Source organism: Lepeophtheirus salmonis, chromosome 4, assembly GCF_016086655.4.
Source record: "Lepeophtheirus salmonis chromosome 4, UVic_Lsal_1.4, whole genome shotgun sequence".
Lineage (NCBI taxonomy): Eukaryota > Metazoa > Arthropoda > Copepoda > Siphonostomatoida > Caligidae > Lepeophtheirus > Lepeophtheirus salmonis.
Window position 1 is genome coordinate 4,999,506 of NC_052134.2, and position 23,385 is coordinate 5,022,890.

The window sequence follows — 23,385 nt, forward strand, 5'->3', positions numbered from 1 at the left end:
TATTGTGTTCTACTTTTTTTCTATAATTAAAAATGTTTATTTTTATCAATAATTATTTGAAATGGTAACAATCTTCTGAGGCTATAAGCCTAATAATTAAATGAGTTGAATGTTTATTACAAAGTATTTTTTTCTTAATTATTACATAATATTTGGGGTGTATAATATGTACAATCAGAAGCATACGTAGGAATATATATCATTTTTTTTTTTTTTGGGGGTGAGGGGACAAGGGAACTGGTTCTTTGATTTTTTGAAAAAGATTTAAAAAAAAATTCAAAAATCCAAAGCAACTTTGGAAAACATTTCAAAAGTCCCGTGCTGATCACAAAAAATGTATTTTTTGAAAAATAGTTGGTAGAAATAAATTTTTTGGATAAAAATTAGAAAAAATAAATTAAAAAAAATTCAAATACTCAAAATTTGGAAAACCTTTCAAAAATCTAAAATTATTCTCAAAAAAGGATATTTTTGGGAAAACAATTTTAAAAATCCATAGCTATCCACAAAAAAATTATTTTTTTTTCAAAAGTGCGCAGCTGTTTACAAAAACACTAAATTGTTTGGAATTTTTTTTCAAAAATTAACTTTTTTCAATGTTTTGAAACTGGGGGGCTACAGCCCTGCGGACGCCCCTGAAAATGTAGCTTATTTTACTATAAATAAATGTTTATTTTTCATAAATGAAATTTTATTTTAATGGCCCTGCAATGATGCATTTTATTTTAAAATGTTGTTGAATAATAATATACTCCAAATGCAGGGGCAACAAAGTAAATTACTTAGTTAAATCAATTTCAATCGATGATAGAATCCGATAATTTTTTCTTTGACATTCTTGTTATGACGAATCAATTAGTGTTCGGTTAAACTGAGGTGGTATGGTCTTGACTCTCACTTACCTAATTTGGTTAGAGTAAAATATTTGTAAGGCATTCTACAAACACATAAGATTTCCATTTGATACAAATTACATAATACTATTTTTATCATATAAAATCAAGATACATTGAGTTTCCTATAAAATTGAATCACTCAAAAATTAGCACTTCTATTTATGCAAATCAATATAAAATATATATTTTCCACTTTGACAAAATGCTGTGTTTTGTTTACTCAGATTCAAAAACTATCGCGCCCACACGAGGAAGAAATCTACTTAATCTGGCTCGGTTAAGAATCTCATAGGAGTTTTACGAATAAAAGAAGGAAAAAGTTGCTTATACAAGTATTTTGCGCGTAAATGGTGTTGTCAGATTCTTCCGGTCTGGAAACCGTTTTCAAAAAAATATCATTTTAGGGGAAACGGAAAGCCGGCTTAAATATTGAATTTATTTGCAAAGAAATTTGTATAAATCATCATTCTTGTTTCAATTATATTGTATATATTATGTACGTTTAGATTGAATATTGCTTCAAGCAAGGAGTCTTTTCTTTTCTAGCTCATAATCTTACTAATTTTCTTTGATGTAATTGATGTTATTTTGTTCATTGGTGAGAATGATTTGAATATTTAAAAAAATAATAAGTAAAAGCCTAATATGTGAACTCTTTTGCTTCTTTAAAAATCATCAAATATTATTCTAAGCATTCTATTTTGTAGTCAGCTGTCTATTCCATTAGTCAGTTTTCTGAACGTTCAATGTCCGAAATTTAATTAGCTCTTGTTCAGGTGTAAACCGTTCTCATCAGATATTAAAAAAACAATTCCGTAGTTCTATCAAATGGGCTGACTACCAACTGATTTTGGGGCGTTTTCTGTTTCTTTTGGAATGAAAGTTTGCTAGCTGACTCTACGTATGTATTTGATGAAAATGGTAATAAAACTTATTTGCTTGCCTGAAGATATCTTAGTACGTCAAAACTCGGAATAAAAAGCTCTAAACCAAGTGTCAAAACACACATCATTGAATGAATAGATTCCTTGGCTACGTACATCCCCCTCCCCTGAAAGATGTTTCTTTTTATGGTAGCACAGATGACGTTAATTTATCATTTTCCCTCATGACGTACGTAATTTTATCTTCCCTTTGCAGGATCCATCTTTTTAATTCAATTAAAAGTGTGAATCTATGGAAGCTGTTTAGTTAGTTATAGATCCTCTGGAGAACAAAAAATAAAATAAAACTTTGAACAAACATTGATCATAAGGCATTCCTTTCGCTACTTGGTATCGAATAATTACCTAAAACGAGCGGCTACCTTATTTACGTACAATTCAGTTTTATTTTATTTTTAATTACAATATTCAATGCATTGCTTCTCTCAGTTACGAGACCAAGTCTTTCAACTTTAAGTCTGAAATCTCAGTTTAATTATGCTTAAGTGCAACAAAAATACGAGTTCTCAAGTTCTGATTCGGTCATCACGGATATCATAGTTGAATAATTTAAAAAGACAAATTGGCGCTTAACAGATAAAATTTGAAATAAAAGATTTTTGTGGGTATCAAGCAATGGTTTTTTAAGTCTGATTTTTTGAAACATTGAGTTTGGAGTGAAGTTTAATTATTCCTATGTTCGAATCGAGTGTGAGTCTCTAGCGTTGACTTTCGTCAATGTTATATGTGTTACTAATTATACATTTATTAATTTTGACTACTTCAATTCTATATCAAGTATTTATGATTAACTCACATATACATCCTCTGAATCATCAGTCCTCTTTCTATAAAGCAGGTAGGGAGGCATTAATTCCAATATTTTGTGCACTGAAAAGCATTAGTCATCGTGTAAGTGTCAAAATAATATTGAAAAGTACGGCCAAATCTGTATTAAGCCGTCAGGCAAGGAAAACAAAAACAGTGACCCCTTAGTGTAGGTTACACTTTTAAAGAGAATTCATGTTTTGTAATAATATTCCATTTAAAAACTAGATATGATCGTTGCGTACGGTGAGACGCTTAAAATAGGAGGTTGCTAGATCAGGGTTGACCATATTTATTTAAAAAAACAAGTCTTCCCTTAGGAATAGGTTCAGGCGACCCTAATGTGCCCCGGCAGCGAACAATGTTTAGAGGTGTTGCTTTAAATGTTTAGTTAATAAGAATATAATCATTCTCATCGTGGATATACCTATTTTTCTAATACTATTTTCTAATACCATTAAAGAAATGGTAATTTTGTACAGGGTACATGTTAAGGTTCAATGTGACTGTGAATTTTTGGTATAAGGAGCTCACTAGGCTTGATCTAGAGTTGTAAATTCTAAGCATTTTCTAGCGTGCACGATATCTATAGATAGTATTTTGAGCAGTATTTTTTACTTTCGATGCTTTTATCATTATTTTTAATTCTTGAGGAGGGAAAAATAACTACATATAAAGTAACTAAAGTACGTTTGCTCTTAAAAGACATAGAGTATCATTGATCATTGAAGTCACACTTTTAAGTCACATACTTGTATAGTAGGACTTGTTTACTGTTACTTCATCTCGTAGCATATATAATTACACGACATGAAATCCAATCTGCTCTCCTCCAAAATATTCTTCAAATTGTCAGAGTGACTATGTCCATTTTCGGTTTCTTTTTTTATATGTACACCAAAATACGAAGAATTTACAACGCAACCCTCAAAATTTTTTTCTTTAATGTTAATTTACATGGCTATAAAAAATACCATGCTCTATAGTTTACCTTTAATAAAAGTCCAATTTTATCTTTGAAAACTGTTGTTGTAATTAATTTTAGGAGTTTTGGTTCATCTGAAAGAAATAAACATCATTAAGTAAAATGATTAATTTATAAATGATCACTTATTTTTATCAAACGATTTTTAAGAACTGTATAATCCGTATAATTTTTTGAGAGAATGCTGTACAAAAAAACAAAAACACTAGAGCCCAATTAGTAGGTGTTCTAACCAGGGATCTTAAGTAAGAGTGGCTCCCAGCTTGTTAGAAAAAGTAAATATGTAGAAATATATACACAAGATTTATTTATTTATTTAAAATTACTTAGGATTTACCCCTTTTTTAAAAAGGCCATTTTTTGAGGCTTGCAAGAAATGGTACTTTCTAAAAAAAAACGGACTCAATTAATTAAAAAACCCGTAAAAAGTGTTGGTCCTTTTTAAAAAAAGTTTACTCAAAAAATAAAAAAAATACAACATTATTTTCTTAAAAAAACACTAAATCCGGCCTCATTTTACAAATTGTATTTAAACATTGTTAACTAGGACAGTTTGAGAGTGAGCGGGGCTATATACAAAGATGAGAAAAGATACATGGTACGTTTATTTATTTTTTTAAACTTGATTTTAATTTCGAATTTTGTTTTAAAAAATCAATAATTTCGAAACTTATTTTTTTTAAAATTAAATAATTTCAATTAGACCTCTATTTTTACATGTTAAAGTACCGGGCCCATAAAAAAAAAGAAGTATATGATCTGCAAGGTGGTGTGATAGTATGGTGTGTGTTGTTTACGAAATGTTGGATGCTCAGAAGAATTTTGAGAGCGCCTTCTATTTGAGAAACATACGTAAATGTTATTAGTAGTATTTTGCCACAAGATGGCGTCCCTCTCTCTGAGTTCGTTTACAAAAGAATGTAAATAAACAGCGCTTATGCGTATTGTCTTTAATACCTCCCCTTTCCTATAAAACTTTGACTAAATTTATAAACGTATATAAACTATGATATGAGCAATCAATAGTACAAAGGTTTTGAAATTTTTGTAATAGGCAAACCACCATATCTTTTGCATCTTTTCATGAAAGAAAATTGCGTGATACTTTGAATATTTACTATTTACCTTTTTTGATGCAATTTAAAAAAAAAATCCTACATAGTATTAAAATAATTTGTGTGTGTGTCTGATTTCTGTTTGTCCCGCTTTGAAAAAAATGGTACAAACTTCAAAAATGGAGACAAATACAGACTTTAGACAAAAAATTGAGAATTTTGAGTTATGTACCTAAAGTTATGTTTCATTCTGATCAGGCCAGAACCTTGGACTCTGGAGGGCAAGTTTGTTTTTTTCCTAATAAGTTTATTATTTTAAATAAAATAAGATCGATTCACCGTGCCCCAAAAGATTTTTTTTTAAAGTATGGGCTGTACATTCGTAAATGCACCAAGTCTTAGTCTGTATATTCATTATGGTTGAAGGCGGAACATATTTCTAATTATTTCGTTGTCTATCGACAAGTTTTATTAAATTCTAGATTTAGTCAAAGCTTTAGTAAAACAATTTGAAATCAAATGTATAATACGGATATGTCCATGTACAACTTTAGTATTATATTATAGTAAAGGAAATGGATTAGAGACTTTGATTAAAAAGAAACAATAAATAAATAAAAAATTCATTATTTATCAGAAAATGGGAATTATAATGAATTCAGTAATTGGTGTTAAATTCCTTCATACGTACGTATAAATTTTATAGATAAGATTAATTTTTCTCATCTTTTTGTACTTATCATTTCTTATTCTGAAACTGGTAGACAAATAATTAAAATATCTTGTAAATCTGGAAAAGTGGATCTATAAGAGATATATTTTATCATTTCATCTTTTATTTAGATCCTTCTAGGTGAAAAATCATACTAAATCATGTACAGGATGGACCTTAAGTACTGTAAAATAAATATTCAAGTACAACTTTTGTATTTATAATATTAGTAACCTCCAATTTTGCATGAATGCTGCTCAATATCATATGAGTAATTGGTGAAAAAAAAATCAAAGTCTTTTACTTTTGCAAAAACTACCGCCTCGAGTCTGTTTGGGAAGGCATAACAGTAGGCATAGGAATGCTTTCCAATTCCCTATTAAAGGAGACTTTCAGTAAATCCAAAATTAGGACAGGCTTATTGCAGACCCTGTCCTCCAAAATGAACCAGATACTAAAATCCATCGAATTCAAATTTGGACTGAATAGAGTTAAAAAGTTGTTACTCCATAAGTAGGGAATATGAGTCTCATACCACTTTTGAATCATATTAGACATGTGAAAGTGAGACTTTTCTCAAAGATGGTATCCACATACTCCATTTTATTAATTTTGGGAAAAAGATAAGGTGCACCTAAATGGAACGGCCAGTGATCACCAATACAATCATTGACTAGAGTTTTTGTATTAATTAGATCCTAAAGGGGGATTCAGACCTTTCATTGAACCAAATGTGGTTAATTTGTGAGGTTGAATAGAGCCTTAATAGAAGAATACAATCTACCTAAACAATTTTAGGAGGAGTGCCAGAATTCAACAAACAGAGAAATTTCTTGTATCTCTTTACTTTATTTACTCTTGTATTTGAAATGACAAAAAAATAATGTTTTAAGCAAACTTTGTTGACATTTAATCAATAATTTATCATAATTTTTTTAACAATTTTACTTAATTTAGAGGCCACCCTATAGATGTTTTAGATATTTTTCCCTGAAAACCAACAAAAAACACTCTTCAGACCATAAATTTTGAAATTTCTAATTATACAAGTCATTTTCTTACATCTAGAGCAAAAAAAAACAACAATCCGGCACTCATCATCTTAATCGAAGAACAAACAAAAAAAAAGTTCCAATTTTCTCAATTCGTGTCAATTAATAAAGTACATTTTGATATGAAAAAACATTCAAATAGCCATAATTGTGTAGTTTATCTACATATTTTCCTAATAATATCTCAGTAGCAAATATCCACCATTTGAAAATGAATGATTAAAGATTTGTAAGATCTCAAATCTTTGAGGGGAGGAATACGACGCTACAGGATAGACGATACATGACTTTACATTTGCTTAAACTCAATAATAATCCTAGATATAATAGTACAAAGGTACGTGTGTAAATTGAAAGACTCACAAATGTCGAGAAAATATCAAATCCCAAAGGATCACAAAATAAAATTAAGTTAGTATCATTGTTTAATAATTGTTAACTATAGTTCTACGACCCAATTCATGAAAACACCATTTACCATTTTGTGGTTTAGAATGGAGCTCACGTTCCCGGTCATCGTCAAGATGTTCTTTGGAATGAGTCAATAAATAATCTTTCATTATTTGTTGGACTTCTTCCTTCTTGCTTTTCTGAGCCTCTGTAGCTGCTGTTACACCCCATCTAAAAATAATAAAGAAGGTTTTCGGAATATATATTATCACCTGCCATTATTTTGTTGTTTTAGATACCTATCAGCAAGAAAGGGATTTGCAGCACATTGATAGAGTAAAAATTGTATACAGTTGGTATGTCCCTCAGCGCAAGCCAAATGAAGTGCTGTTCGATCATCTCCGTCAGCATTATTGATGTTTGAATTTTGGAGATAGGCTCTGATCAAAATAAATATTCACTACATATAAATGGAAATTATGATAAAATACTTTACAATTTCAAATTATCCAAGTCCCCTTTTGCTGCTGCTTGTATCATTCCTATTGTTCTATAAAACTGATTTATTGGTTTATGAGATAAGGTTGGATCTATTTTCTGTAGTCTTGACTGTTTCATTTGCTCAAAGCAGTCAAATCTATAAATAAACAAAGTCTATCAAGTATTATATCCTTTCATGTATAATTGTTACCTATGGAAGCTGAAAATGTCAATTAATTTTTTGCAAAACTCCATTCCTCTAATGGAGTTATCAAGTGAGTCTAACATGGGTGACCATAATGAAATACCCATCACATTTGGAATTACAACGGTTAAAGCTCCATGCCCCGATGAGATGGCTGGCAAACCAATCTAAATAAACGCAATAAATGATTTTGAATGAAAGAAGGGATTAGAATACAAAGTATAGTTACATTGAAAGCAAATTCTCCGGCGGAAAGATGAAGTCCACAAGTGTACATGAGGGATAAAACACAGTTCACAGTTGTTTGTTCAAGGATCTTCTCTGATTTAATAGGACATATTCCTCCATTGGCCAGGGTTGCAGCGATCACGGCATTACTTTCACTATTTACTTCCAAGGCTTGAATCTAATAGTGGGATCAAAAGTTATTGATAGTACAATACTTGATGTAATTACAAGCATATATGCAAGTAGAACGAAACGGGGGTATAGGTGATTGTATTGTATAACTTTTTAGGTTATATGTGCTTTTTTATTTTGAAAAAATATCCTCCTCTTATTTTTCCTCCTTACCGATTAATCAGTAGAAAGTGGCCAATTAAGCCGATTAGTCGTCAATTAATCTGGGCATCTCTGATATCGAACATTTAAAAATGAAAAAACCCTATTTTGGGGGAAATTCATCATCTTTATATGGTTTGAACCATTTTAAATTTAAAGCTATTACTCAAATATTGTAATCTTATTGCTCTATGAATCCTAAGTTTAATATAATTTTTTTTATATTCAAAATAAAAAAATCACTAAATGCTCTTGATGATTTTTCTAATAAAAATCAATAATTGTCTTCTAATAAAACCTTTAAAAATATATCTGTAATTTCCAATTGATTTTATCTCTTTTTTGATGACGCAAATCCTTTGCAACACTGGAAAATAATCAGTTATAATTTGCATTATTTTCTGTTGAATTATCCTATGCTTAATTATACATTTTCAATTACACCCATGAATTTTTGGAACTAAAAAATTATCAAACTGTTCAAATCGAGGATTCAAAAACTCATAGCAAATGTAATACTTATGACGTGATTGTACAAATACTTATTGTGGATTTATTATTTAAATTTTTTGATAAAATTAATTAAATACCTGTGCGTTAAAGTCCAACGTCTTATCAATGTTTACATTATCCTCTGGAAAGCACTTATTTTCACGCATGAAGTAAGCAACAGCTTTTTGTTGATCCATACCGATTCTTTGAGCTAAATAGTCGACGTTATTGAATCCGATATACTCTCCTCCAGCCATTCTCTAAAAATATGGATTATATTCGTTAGCCACATAAACTAATATGATTACATGTACGGTTCCAGAACACTTAGCAAAAAATGTTATTGCCGAAAGCCACTTTGCTGAATGTCATTTTGCTAAATGGACACTAAATGCCGAAGAAATAAAATGAATATATTTGATGATAATAACATTCAGAGGCGACCTCGGAATAGATCCATCATGGTTTGTCCAGGTACATACATAGAATCTGCAACACATTCGATCTCAAGGATTGATTTATTCGGATTGTCCTTTGAATCTCAATCATTCATTGATTATATGGCTCTTTCCTTTCTTTTTCTATTTTTTAAATAGACATTATAGGATTACAATCACTCCATCCGACCTCGGAATCTTCTTTTAAGTCCATATACATAAAGTATATTTCCTTTTCTAGGAACTACCAGAGTACAAACTTACACACATTGAGTACAAGAGAATAATTTATACTGAGATTATACTGAGCTACGTCGTTCCATTCTAATTTGTTTATTTAATTATTGGACGGTTGTCATGATTGTTGTTCTAATATCGCTTGGAGCTAGCTGTTGAAGCATCCTCATAACGAAATGAATCTATTATTAATTAATGAACATGTAATTATTCCAATACGTGGCAAATAATTAAACATTTTATCTATTGCCGCATGAATCATCATCAAATATATTTATTAAATGGCATTCTGCAATAAAATTATTGGAAAAGTGTGCGCATGCAGTGTAATAGATAGCTGTAACTAATTACATCAAAACATTGCTGGACATATTCATATTTCTCTGACAGAACTGTGAGTTCGGGCTTCACCTTCTGAAGGATAAGAGAGGAGGACATAATACCACCAGACTCTACAAGAGGATTATAAGGCTTATCTAAATTGAATGAATAAAAAAATAAAAAAATAGAAATGGAGTAAACAATAACATAATTCATTGCTTCAATTAACTTACTATTGCAATCTAAAACAATTTCTTTTGAGCTATGTCCTGATGGCTCTCGTCCTTGATACTTGTGAACTACTTGTTCACCAAGATTTTCCATACATATAGCATAGAGTATAGGCTTGCTGAAAAGTAGAATAGTTTGATACATTTATTAATCCTATGTGTGATGTACTTTAAATCTATCACACATAGCAATAAGGAATATCATAGCATGCATTATAGAAAAATATTAAATGTATAATTTAAAAAAAAGATATATAAAAAAACTAAGCATCTCCAAGGATTTTGTTCCATGTTGTATTTCTTATGTGATACCATTTTGATATATCAAAATTATCTACTCATCATGAATGGATCACTTTATTGTTTCGATCATAGTATCTCATTCCCAAGGAAGGAATTATCTCTACTCCCTAATGAGGTATGGTAGTTTTCCTAGGACGAATTCTCCTCCCGCCGTCTCTCGTGGAATTCGTCATCCGAATTCAAAAATCTCTTGAGATGGATGATCAAGTTAAAATAATCTTTCTTCGATCGCCTCAATCTTCCTTTTACGAGGCATGACGTCATGAAATTGGCATTGCCGTAAAAGCATAATGATATTTGCTAGTACACCGCCATAAAAAGTGCAATCACTACAAAATGGAACAAACATCCTTGAATTTGCATATTTTTAATATATATCTTTTTAAAACTATACATTGACTATATTTCTGTAATATAAGCTATGATATTTCTCATTACTATGCTTTTATGAATAAGTTATAAAGGTCTAAAGAAGTGTGTCGTTTTTCATTATTTTTCAGCCTAAATATCGAGCTCAGAACTAGATACAAAATCAATAACAACACTTTTAATCCTAAAAAACACATTTAGATAATTTTTATTAATTTTAATTTAGGGATTCTTTTAGGGGTAAAAAAGGACTCTGAACTATAATAGTTCCGAATGGCTATAATTCCAGATATTTCAGAATTAAGATGACTGAGGGAAAAAAGGGATCAGTTTTGCATATTGCACTTATCGATAAATTCGATTATTGTCGTCAATTCAATTGAATGCCCCCCTCCCTCCCTAATTGTTCCTCTGTGTTATTAATGAGATCACTACTATCTTGCAGGTGGGTAATACATAAATAATATCTTGGATTTATTACCTAATGTAACGAACAGGGAGGCAAAATTTGTGTCCTACACTTTTTAAGAAGTACATAAGTCATTACAGATAGTGTTGTGTCAGCCCCCGTTTATTCGGTCCAGCCCAAGCCAGTCTTTGGACTGATCTTATCTTTCATTAAGACCGGTCCTTCGGACTATCAGTACTAAAACTAATTTAAAAAAAAGAGATAAAGTTGAGCCACGTCATCAAGTACCAAACTTTATCAGTTTTAGGACTTATATGCAGGACTGAACTGGACCGGGCTGAGACTAAACTGGATAGGACTTCAGCCTTCAGTCCTAAATAAGCACTGACTATGACACTTCCTTTTTTTTTATTTGCATCATATAAAATATCGGAGCAAATATGGAAATTTCTAAGAATTTTCTCTAATACGATGCAGATATTTTATATATTTCCCAATATATCGGTTTTCCGATTTCAATCCGATATATCAGGTTACGTCTAACCATTATCATATTTAAAATCTAATTACCCAATTTCTTATAATGTATTTTTTGATGTAGTATATTGTAAAATAAAGATATTTAAAATGTATATAGATATATAGTTTTATAACGGTACTAAATGCCCCATTTTGAAAAAAAATCCTGTTTTTTTAAAATAAAAAAAGCCCTTATCATCGTAATTTTCTTTCTAGTTTTTGATTTTCCATAACAAAAAAGGTATTTGTGGAGAAAAAAAATAAAAAACTCGAAAACAGGACAGTTTATTGAATATATATATTACATTTAAGAATATAACAGTAGACCATTTACTTTAAAATTAAATCAGTCTTATATTTTTATAGTACACTTTTCCATTTCAAATCCCTTTTGATAGAAGTCAAAATTTGTGTGTATAAAAAAAATGTTTGTTTGTAGTTCTCGTCTCTCAAACAGTCCCGATTATAGTAGTCTGGTATATATTCTGTACCAAGTTCTTCGGGATATTGATATTTAACTATAACCTATTTAGTTATTGTGAATATTTTATTACATATTTATTTTTAAATAGATTATAGTATTTTTTTTATTATTCTTTTTGAACCGGTGAGGCTTTTAGGAGCTGTGCTGGTTTAGTTAGCTATTACTAGACAAAATATATTCTTCAAAGAAGGTTTTTTGCATGGACAAAACGAAATATGTTTTTTTCAGCAAAAATAATTATTTACCAGTTTATGGCTTCAATTAGCCTCTAATTAAAATTTTCTAAAATTAAAAATCTTAATTGATTATTTCGATGGACTACAATTTAAAAAAGAAAAGAAAAGAAAGGAAAATAAGGATTATATTCTTATGTTTCACTTGTGAAAAGGAACTATAATGAATCTTTAGAAATTCAACAACATAAATGAAACTTTTGAATCCCTTTACAAATAGAGAATTGTGTTGAAAAAGTCCTTTTCAAATAGCTATAGATGTCAAAAACGCCATTTGAAGACTGAAACTTTACAAACATAACTTTTTTCATAAAAATACAACAGAAAATCGAATTAACAGATCGAAATAATCACCCTAACAATTGGAAACCCAATTAGTACACACACTTAAATAAAAATTTGGAAGATTTTGACCCATTTTGTGCACTTTGACAAGTTATATGTATGACAATAAACCTGTACTTTATTATCTTCAAATGTTATATAACTATGACTTTAAGAATAAAAAAAAGATTGTAATGATTACGAAATTTTTGAGTTTCTTCATATTATTTTGAAAATAGATTAAAAAATTACACATGTATGGGTGAAAAAGTAATTTTCGGGTAGGGAGGGGGGTTTGGCGGGCAAGATTAATTTTTTTTCATCAAAATATGTACTACCACGATATGTAGTGACTGGAAAAGTTGGGCTAAAATTAAATTTGCTCATTTTTATAAATTTTACACATATATGTAGCATGCTGTTATGTTGCCGATAACTCTCTTGTTACGATAACTTTAACAAGAAAAGTGCAAATGATACACCAGTGATTGAAATATATTTTTTCTTTACATATTTGATGAAAAAAATTACTATATACACTCAAATCTTTTGAATAAACGTTATTTGTGAGATAATTTGAAGAAAAAAAAATCTTTCAACAATATAACTTCCTTTTTCCAAAAAAACAATATTTAACAAGTTTTATAAATGAACAAAGTTTTATTTTTGTTTCATAATGATAGTAAACATTAAAAGTTTTGTTTTACATAGTTTTGAATATCATATTAGATAGTTCATTGTTCAATGAATAAACCGAACTTCAGTATTTTAATACTTGATGATTTTTCATTTTTTCTTTTGTTTATCTTTGAATAACTTTTTATTGTGAGCTTTTAGAGGGATAGTCATTTTATACAAAAGGAACATATCTTATTTTATATTAAAGATGACACAATAATTAGGTTTTTGGCGATTCGTAAGGGTGTTAAAAATGCAGGGGTGTCTTGAAAATAATTTTATTTCAATTACTGGATTTAGGCAAACACCACTATTCATAAACCTTGCACAACAAGATTTTTAGAGTAATGTTCGGTGGAGTCATTTTTGTTCAAAGAATTTGGCAAATTTCAAATTATGAAAATGAATTGAAAAAAATATTTTTTTGTACAATATTAGAAATTGAAAAATTAATTGATTTTCATAAATTGCACTAATACAAAATCAGAAGCTAAATTGAAATTAGTTTAATTTCATAAAATATTATATCAATCTTTGGCATCAAAAATTTTGCCAGTATTTATTTTCGACAGGGAACACACGTACCTCCCTACACCAACACATGATCATGACTGACTGTATTTTCGAGAAAACTTTAGAATTCGCTTCTAAAATGGAACTACACCACCTTGATACCACTTTTACAGGCAGATTGTAGGGGCATCTACCCCTGAAAGCTCCAATATTTGGAGGGGGGGCTTGGTTTTTGGATTTTTTTTTCAAAAAAGATCCTAAAAAATTCAAGAGTACACAACTATCCACAAAAAAATTTAAAAAAATCATAGCTTTTCCATAAGAAATATTTTTTTTGGAATAAAATTTAACTTAAAATATTCAGTTTGTTGAAAATTTTTTTACAGCTATTTAAAATATGAAATTTGTGGAAAAAATTTAAAAAATAAAATAATTTTTTTTTTTTAATTTCAAAAATTATATTTTTTGGGAAACAAATTCAAAAAAATTTCAAAAAATTAATTTTTTTTTGAAAGAAAAATAAAAAAATCTGTAATTTGGGGTCGGGGGCTATTGCCTTACAGCCCACCCCCTGCAGACGCCCCTGGATTATCAAGCATTATAAAAAAGAAAGTTAAGTTGTTTTAAAATATAAGATAAAAATGTCCTTATAGCTAATTCACATGCCCTAACAGGAGTTTTTAAACAGGGTATTCGGATCAACACTACACCTTATGTAAAAATGTGTTTATATCACATACAAAGATTGATATGAATTTAGAACGAAAGTGTACTTACCAGAGATCTTTCATTGTAAAAGGATCAGTTGCACATCCGAGAGAGAGCCTTTGTCCATCGACGGTACAAATTGAAACGCTCCATTTGCATTTATTTGGTCCTTTTTGATCAATAACTTGCCCGGTTGTGTTCATTAAACACTATAATTATTCAAATTTGATGAATTCAGATTTTCATTAATTATTTTTTTTTCATTAAAAAATAAACTCACCTCTTGATAAATCTTGACAATTTTTTTCTTTAAAGGATTCAAAATCTGAAATAATTAGTTTATTTTGGAACACTTTATTGAAGAGAACCCCCGATTCTGCGACCATGTGCTTAAAAGTATTGGTATCCAGCTTCAACGATTTAATGTATGGATATTTTTGGGGCTTTAAAATATTTAAGCGGGACATCAGACCCGAGAGACGAGGATCAGACGTTCTTAGACCTGCCTTATCCAGCATCTATAAATACATTAATTTAATTTAGTTGACTTCCAAGTTTACATTGAAACTTAATGACTTGATGGAAATTTACCTCTAAAAATAGCTTAATGGATATTTTGTCATCTTCATACAATGATGCAAATAGAAAATCATCTTCGTTTCTGAAGTTAAAGAAGAGAGAAGTATATAGATATTAGCTGTATACAAATACAACGGGTTTAAAACCATTCAAGGTTGTAAATTACCCAATGAAAAATCCCTTGAAAATTATAAAACTGAATCAATGAATTGAAAATAGTGTTGTGACGACTGAAGTCGACTGTGCTAAGGATCAACTCGATTCTATAGAATTAGACAAAGAATAAAGTACAAGGGTGGTCTGAAAAGCTTCCGACCTTAACATAAAGATGACAGCACTCGTAAATAAAAGCGAGTCACGTCTATCTTACATCTGTTTACAGTTATTCACCACGGTTTCAGCCATTTTGGGCATACAGCTGTTACTTAACAGTCGGTTGAGTGAGATAATGTGAGTGTTTTACGAGTGTTGCCATCTTAATGTTGAGGTTGAAAACTTTTCAGACCACCCCTGTAGCCATGCATGCTCAGTACCAGAAGTGACTGCAAGAGGGGGATATACATATTTTTTTTGTTCAAGGATTTCCTTTCTCAGAAAAGAGTTCATTAGATTGACGGTAAAAAAAATTACCATGCCTCCCCCTCCCCCAAATGTAATCCTGGAGACGCCCCTGAGTAATTATTTCAAAGTTGACTTTGTGTAATACTAAACTACTTTTTAATCTACTTTTGCGGCAATTCCTGCCTCCTTTTATGACCTCATTCGGATTTTTTGAATTAGAAAATACATTTACTATTTGAATCAAGTCTAAATCATGGATTTAAGTAGAGATGATAATTGTTCCAGTCGACTCAACACTATTTGTTTAGTAACAAATTATCAATATATGATCAACATTACGTGATATGCTTGTAAGGGATTGTCTTATTTTGGGCATTTGCATAATGCAAAATATCATTATGATCTTTGAGTAGGTAAACATGGCTATTACTCATTTCAATTTTTTCAAACGTGTAATGAAACAATAATGGGTTACAAACATGGGCAGTAATATAATCTAAAATAAGGAATTTTCTAGAAATTGACCGCTTAATACTATATATTATATTTTGAGAATAATTGCTTATGAGGTGGGATGAGTAAAACCTATAGAACAAAAAAAGTTTTAAAAATAGAAAAGAAAAAACGGTAGGTGTTATCCTTCATTTTCTCTTTTATTCATACTTGAATAGATCGTCGTGGTGTTAACATCCCTCTCTGTCTCTGAATGATGAATTCCTGCATACTTATGGTGATTAAAAAAAAAAGAACAGAATAAAAAAATAAATTTAATATATTATTAAAATATACAGGGTTGATGTATTCTAGTGCTACACGTTTGATTTTATTTCAATTTTTCAAGAGTAAAATTTAAACAGGAGGTTTTGTGAGGACATTTACCTTATAAAATCATCTGAAAAGTGTGCTAGGCACAATTGATATTCAATATGTGAGGCCTCAGCCTTAATAATTGCCTCAATACGAGGCCTATATCCCTTGCTGAATATACCTATGTAGACAAACTAGAACTTGGTCCACTCCTTCTTGATGTAAGCTTCTAGTGACTAGACACTCCTGTGTGGTGTAACACACACCCTGTCCCTCAGACGCGCTTAGATAGAGTAGTCGAAGGGGGTTCAGGGCCTGGACATGTTAAAGAAGTCCAGAAAGTTGTATCTGAGGAAGGCAAGGGGCTTAGTGGCACGATGATACAGAGCTCCGTCTTGAGTGGAAAATTGGCCCTGAACTTTTTCTGACCATTTGTAGCACTTTTTTTTTGTCAAGAATTTCGATGTAAGCATCTGCATTGAGTTGCTCCTCCCTCTCCATAAAAAGTAGAGGGCAGACTTCATCTGTGGTGGAGACTGGATTTTTGGTTTTGATGACATGTGTCATTGAAGTTAAGATGTACCGGCTGTTCTGTTTATTCACAGTGGCATCAACGGTGAAAATATTTTCATCAGTAAAGAGCAAAACTTTGCCCAAATTTTTGTTGGGCTTGAGAAAATTTAGAATCTTCTTTGCTCCTTCCAACTTTGTCGTCTTCCTACGTGACTTTGCAACAATATAATTCCGGATTGCAAATAATAAAATTTTTACCACTAGATATGATGAACCCTTTAACTTCACAATATTTTCCTTCTTTCCATATTGTAATAAATGTTGAACGTGCTTTTCCTCTGTAACAGTAATATATTTTCTCCTTGCAAAATCATATAACAGACATCATATGTCAACAAAGGGATAATTAGCTTTACTTTAACCATCACCCCTCCCTTCTCCTCACATTCTACGAAATGCCCATCCCTATTTATGAGTATATTCTGACATGAAAATAACTCGTAATTCTAGATAGAGGAGAAAGAAACAGGCTAGTTTAAGTTTTTCGAATTCAACTTATCCAATAAAAAACCTTCAATGATTTTTTCTAGACCATTCAGACCGAAATGCTAACCATGCGCCATCATTTCCCTTACATTTCATTTAAATAAAAATAAATTGGTCTGACTGTATCTAGACCGTTTTTGTTTATAGATCGAATTTTACTACAAGACCGGTCCAAAGCGTAGCTGGACCAAATTTTTTAAAATCATAATAATGGTTTCAAACCGGTCTAGAAATTCCAGACCAAAATTCAACACGGATAGAACCCCCATTTATTTTTTCTACAAAGTTTAAAACAATATGAAACTTTTGTCATTAATTTTACACTATAGTTTAGCTGTAACATCACTTCTTTTAATGTTGACAATATTATCTAAGGGGTAAGTTGGGACAGCTCTCGGACATGTGAAGAAATTAGCAAATATCGATGATTTATAGTAGAAAATAAAAGTGTTTTTAGTATGATATTGAATCAAAATTTTGTTTAACCAAACATAAATATTAGGAATATTTGTTTTGTGATCCTTTATGATTTTGTCACCATTTCAAATGTAAAGCTTCAAATGATTTTTCGCTACTTACAATAAGGTGGATTTTGTTTTCTGTTTGATATATATGAGACAAGTTACTCCAACCAGCGTGTCTCAACTTTCCATCCACTTCAAACACTCAATACTTAACCGATTAACAACATTTAACTCTTAAATCAACCATAAATAATATATAAAGGATTTAAGAACATATATACATGAATGTCCTTGAGGAAAATCATCCCAAGGGCCTAGATTCAGAAAATGTGTCACAGCTCATGATTGGGTGTACTCTCCCTCCTCAAAGAGTTGATGATAATGCAATGCTAAAAGGAGGCTACTCCAATAAAGTGTTGAATCACAAATCACTTTAATATTGTACTTAATAAAAAAATACCTTATTATGTTAAGTAGGGCTCAACTCCTTAAAAAGAAAGCCTTTTGCCTTCAGGATGCCGCAGAAGGAGACATATAGAGTTGTCGATATTATTAAGTTAATTATGATGAAAAAATACAGCTGATAGTATGTACATACCGTTCTTGGTGAAGTTGATTTAAATCGTACTATCAAAAACGTATTGATTTTCTAACACTATCTATATAATATTTTATAAAAAAATAGGCCATTTCTTCTTTTCTTGAGTAGTGTTCGAGACTGTTTTTGTCTTAGGGGCTACATACTACGTTTTTACATTAGTGGAGAGTATTTGAAATGTCCTTTCAATTTAACTACTTAGGAACAAGGACTTATTTATCAAAGCCTGAGAACACGAAAAGTATATATATATAAATGATTATAATTATAGGTTATAGGTATAATACTTTGGAATATATTTAAGATCGGATTAGTATGCAAGCTTATATAAATTATATCAATGTATGTAGATATGTTCCTACTTGTAAAGAAAGTAAAAACTCCAAAAAATATAAGCATTAGTGCTTATTTTCAAGTATGGACTTAAAACTAAAGAAATTATCCCAAAATAATCTGAAAGGATTTTACATATAATAAATACACCACTCACCGATCATCCTGGGATATATCACTCCAGGACTCACATTCCGTTAAATTGATCTGTTGTTTCTGATGACCAAAATTAGGAAGTATATTCAATTCTGTATTTTCAATATTTATCTGAGGCAAAGAATCCATATTTTTTCACTAATCCAGGAAACTAGAAATGTTGGATAACTGTATCTTCTTATATCTTCAAAAATTTAAAAGAACTAACAATCAAAACCAGACAAAAATATTAGGTACTAACTTATATTGACAATAATTGTGATTATGTTTGAAACTGTATTGGTTCAAAGATATATTATTTCTTATAAACTTTAATGTACCTCCTCGCCTGCGTAGCTCATCACAACATAACAACGCTCTATTATGAAGGTGAAGGAGAAAAAACAAAACAACTATCTTGATCACAATTTAAAAAATGAACCAAGACATCAAGCCTATTTATTATAAATCAAGATATATCATTTAAAAAAGGAGACAACATTTTTGCTATTGTAGAGATGTGTATGGGTAAAACACGTGAACTTGTACACGGATCATTAGTGTAAAAATACACGCATATTACCCCCATAAATGCGTACCTTGTAGGTAATTACTCATAGGCAATTAAAGTTAAAAAAGGTATTCGGCTCTTCATTTATTCGCGGATTCTACTTTTTACCAAGTATTTGTCCTATATCTATTACTATTGATGGGTAATTTTAGGCATGTCGCCTTTTTGTATGAGTGATGGCAAAACAAACAAAGTAATTCATAGTTTTTTGTGACGTCATCATCTGTCTTTAATACTCAGTAATACGATTACATCACATTTAATTATAAATTGTTTGCCTCCCGCGCTCGTATGCATCACAAGGATAAACCAGTTCAAAAGTAATTATGAAGAATATAGATAGGTGCTCGAATAAGCAATTGCATTCTTCCAAAATGGCGCCATCTATTGGTTAAAATACCATCCCAACACTTCGGGGTAATCCCCTCACCCTGCTTTGGCGCCTATGTTCGTCAGTAACATTATTTGTATTATTTTGTATTTTTGAAGATCCTCACGGTACAGTAACATATTTTTTGCATTTTTTGAGGGAGGGGGGATTAATTAAAAACAAAATTGTAAGTTAACATTTTAGGGTCGGCTCTAAATTGGACCCAATGACAAAAAAAAATTCCCCTGTTTTCCCAGTTTAAATTTTTCAATCAATGTGAGCATTTTGTCATCGTGTCTCAGAATGATTTCATATATATATATATATATTGATGTTGGTCTTTTTGAGGGCCAAAACAAACACTAGTTTTAATTTAAAAACTAAATGAATTATAAACTTCTGTATATTTGGATTTACAAATGGGACTAAATAATTAAAATACTAAAATTTCTGTTTCCAATCCAAAACTCGACGTGGCACAAAGGACAAACGTTTATCTTGAACTCAATGTACGTAGGTTTGCACCGGAGACAGAAATATACTTTATGTATTCACATAAAATTCCAAGATCAGATGGAGTAAATGTAATATTTACTTATACTTAATCTGTACAACAATATCTGACCAATTATAGGAACATTTAAAAAAACAACTAAATTTATCCCTCTAAAATCTTGTTTAATTATATATTTGCTTCAAATAGAGGTTCATTAATATTTAAAAATGTATAATGATATTTTTATACATACTTATTAATATACAGTAGCCAATACATTAACTATTGCATTTCCAATAAGGCATGAGCGTTGTTTATTTATATATATTCGTATGTAAACAAAGGGATATCGATTGGCCCCATCTTGTGTCAAAAATATTATTTAATAGAAATAACAAGTACGTATCTTTCTCACAAAGATGAGACGCAATCAAACATGTGTAATTTTTAAGCAACTAGCTACAGACTGTCATAACCACTTGCAGATAAAATATATTTTCTAATTTGCTCATTTCCTATTACCAGATAATTTTGATTTGTTTTGACCTAGAGAAGAAAGAGTGAAATGCGTGGAAAGATTATACAAAAAATTTAATATCTGAATTTTTTTTCCGAAAAATTTAATTTTTAGTAAATAATGATAGATTTTTGAAATTTTTTTTTATTATTAGAATGTTTTTTTTTTCGAAAAAATTTTTATTACAAATTTAATTTTTAAAACTTTTTTCTAAAAAATTTAATTTTTAAAACTTTTTCTAAAAATTTAATTTTTAAAACTTTTTCTAAAAAATTTAATGTTTTTTAAACAGCTATTTAATTTATTTTTCCTAAAAATTTACTATTTGAAACTTAATTTTTCCAATTCTTCTCTGAGGGATTTTAAACATTTTGGATTTATTCTTCAAAATTTTCCAAAACCAACCTCCCCCAAAAAAAAAAAAAAAAAGTATATATATAAATATAAATTAACCTGCAGGAACCTTGATGAGGATAAATTATTGAATGTATTAAGAACACCAAAACAAAAAATCCTTTACTAATATGTACCGTGACCCCTCAGTGCCGGATTGCGGACTTTACGTATACACTAAGTAATACGAAACAGAAATTATGTAAGAATAAAGTTATTGCCCAACATTGATATCAATGTTATTTCTAAACAAACAACTATTGCGTTATTTTTTGAGATAGGATTCATTGACAATATTGCATTGAACAAGCTTTAACTAAATATTTTTGAGCTAATATTGTTCAAATGTATTTTATGACTTGATTGGTTACTACGTTATACCTACTACTAAGTCTATTTGGTGCATTAAAAAAGTAAATAAAGGAGCTTTTATTGTCTAAGGTTCCTCAAAACATCCTTCATTTGGCCGGGGCAGGGCTACAACCCTTACATTCTTCCTACGAACGCCCCTCTGATAGCACAATTGATTATCTAAAATACATTTGAGTCTTAAAGCAATTAAATATTAGTAAGAAACTCGTTTTATTGAAATGATCAAATAATAACAATTTCCTTCAAAGTTCATCGGAGTAAGGTCCTTCGGAATACAATTAATGATCAATGTCCTATATTATTTTTCAAAAATCGGTACTCATTTATTCAAAAAAAAATTTAATTTGATTAAAATAGCCAAAAACATCACGCACAAATGGCTTCAAACGTACTTGATATGAATGTATTAATAAAATAATAACTATTTTATTTTTTGTGGATAATTTGTTATTGTCATCGATATCCTCTCTTCTCGGCTATGTTGAATCAAATAGTAACTTGCTTAATGATGAGATCTAGTGTATAATGGGGATGCAAAAAAAAGAAACCGAAAATTAACATGGTAATTCTAACAATTTGAAGAATGTTTTGCGGAGAGTGCTTATGACGTTTCATTAGATCAACTACAATCTGCTGTGACAAGGGACGAAGGAGAAAAGGATAAACAAGGGCATTTGCTAGAATTAATCCAATTCCGATCCTCAATTTTACTCTGAGTCCTACAAGGATTTACAATTGTTACCACCAATAAATCATCATGGCTACGTTCTCCGTCTTTTATGAGCACACGCAAACGTTCAAACAGGTTTTGAATATAATTGAATCTATTTAGGAAAGGATGTTCCCTACTTCAAAATGAAATCATAATGACAACTTATAAGGAAAATAAAATTCATTCTTTAGATTACCAATTAAAAAAAAATAAAAAAACATGGGCCAGATAAAAAATTCACTGGATTTTAATGACTGAAATTGCGCATCAAATTATTAGCCAGGTCTACTGTTTTTTATTTCCACTTCTTTATTTGTCGTTTCGTTTTGTATATGTCGTTATTAACACATTTTTCATTATTATAGTGATAAAATATAGAATATTTTCTTCATTCATTATAATTATGCATATTTAAAAAATGGATTGGAAAATAATAGTAATGATAATACGCAAACTCAACTTGTCTTTTTTTTTGTATATTAAATATTAATAATTATATTCATGTTAAATTTTCTTCCCCCAAAGTGTTTTTAAACCTATTAAGAAATTGTATCAACTCACATGCTTTCTATGTTTTTTTAGAGGAATAATTCACCAGATATTAAGAAACAAACAAAAATAATAACGTAATATTTTAGCAAGTCCTCTTGTTTATTTTTGGGCTCTTACAAAGAAATTTACTTTGCTCTTGTTTATAAATCTGTCTCTATATATTATAAAGTATGTGTCTTTTATGGGTGCCCACACCGTTGAGTTGAAACTTTACATGTTTACCTCTTTTGAACCTGACTAGGCTAAGGCAGATTTTTGATAGGGAGGTCATATAAGTTATTTTTTGGAGCTCAAAAAGACTAGATAGGGCGTTGAGTTATAAATCAAAAAGTGAATGGCGTCTCAAAAATAACTATACGAATAAAGACGTTTTCTAAATTTACGTAAAATCAAAGATGTGAGGTGTAAAAAAAAAAAAAAAAAGAAATCGCTGAAAATTGGAGTTACGTTTTTTTAAGGTGCAAAAAAATGAATTTCCAATGGACTGTTGCATTTGTAAATAAAATAATGTTTGTAGAAATT

At 30.0% G+C, this 23,385-nt stretch overlaps 1 protein-coding gene across 12 annotated transcripts; it reads right to left on the reverse strand.

Moving 5' to 3' along the window:
• Positions 1-13: 13 nt before the first annotated feature.
• On the reverse strand, positions 14-19,429 carry LOC121116435 (putative glutaminase 2). 12 transcript variants are annotated; one of them, XM_071887557.1, is made up of 15 exons: positions 19,222-19,429; positions 18,903-19,104; positions 14,936-15,005; positions 14,625-14,862; positions 14,414-14,553; positions 9,808-9,923; positions 9,605-9,729; positions 8,678-8,839; positions 7,756-7,932; positions 7,533-7,693; positions 7,338-7,478; positions 7,141-7,281; positions 6,930-7,072; positions 3,639-3,706; positions 14-902 (listed from the first exon to the last, which is right to left on the reverse strand). In XM_071887557.1, the coding sequence occupies exons 5-15, from the start codon at positions 14,545-14,547 to the stop codon at positions 867-869; spliced, it is 1,404 nt and encodes a 467-aa protein (XP_071743658.1). In that variant the 5' UTR covers positions 14,548-14,553; positions 14,625-14,862; positions 14,936-15,005; positions 18,903-19,104; positions 19,222-19,429; the 3' UTR covers positions 14-866. The 12 variants fall into 12 exon arrangements, 11 of the variants coding, with proteins under 11 accessions (XP_071743658.1, XP_071743665.1, XP_071743660.1 ...); XM_071887564.1 differs by having other exon boundaries at positions 9,808-10,436; positions 19,222-19,349; XM_071887559.1 differs by having other exon boundaries at positions 18,903-19,085; positions 19,222-19,307.
• Positions 19,430-23,385: the final 3,956 nt, after the last annotated feature.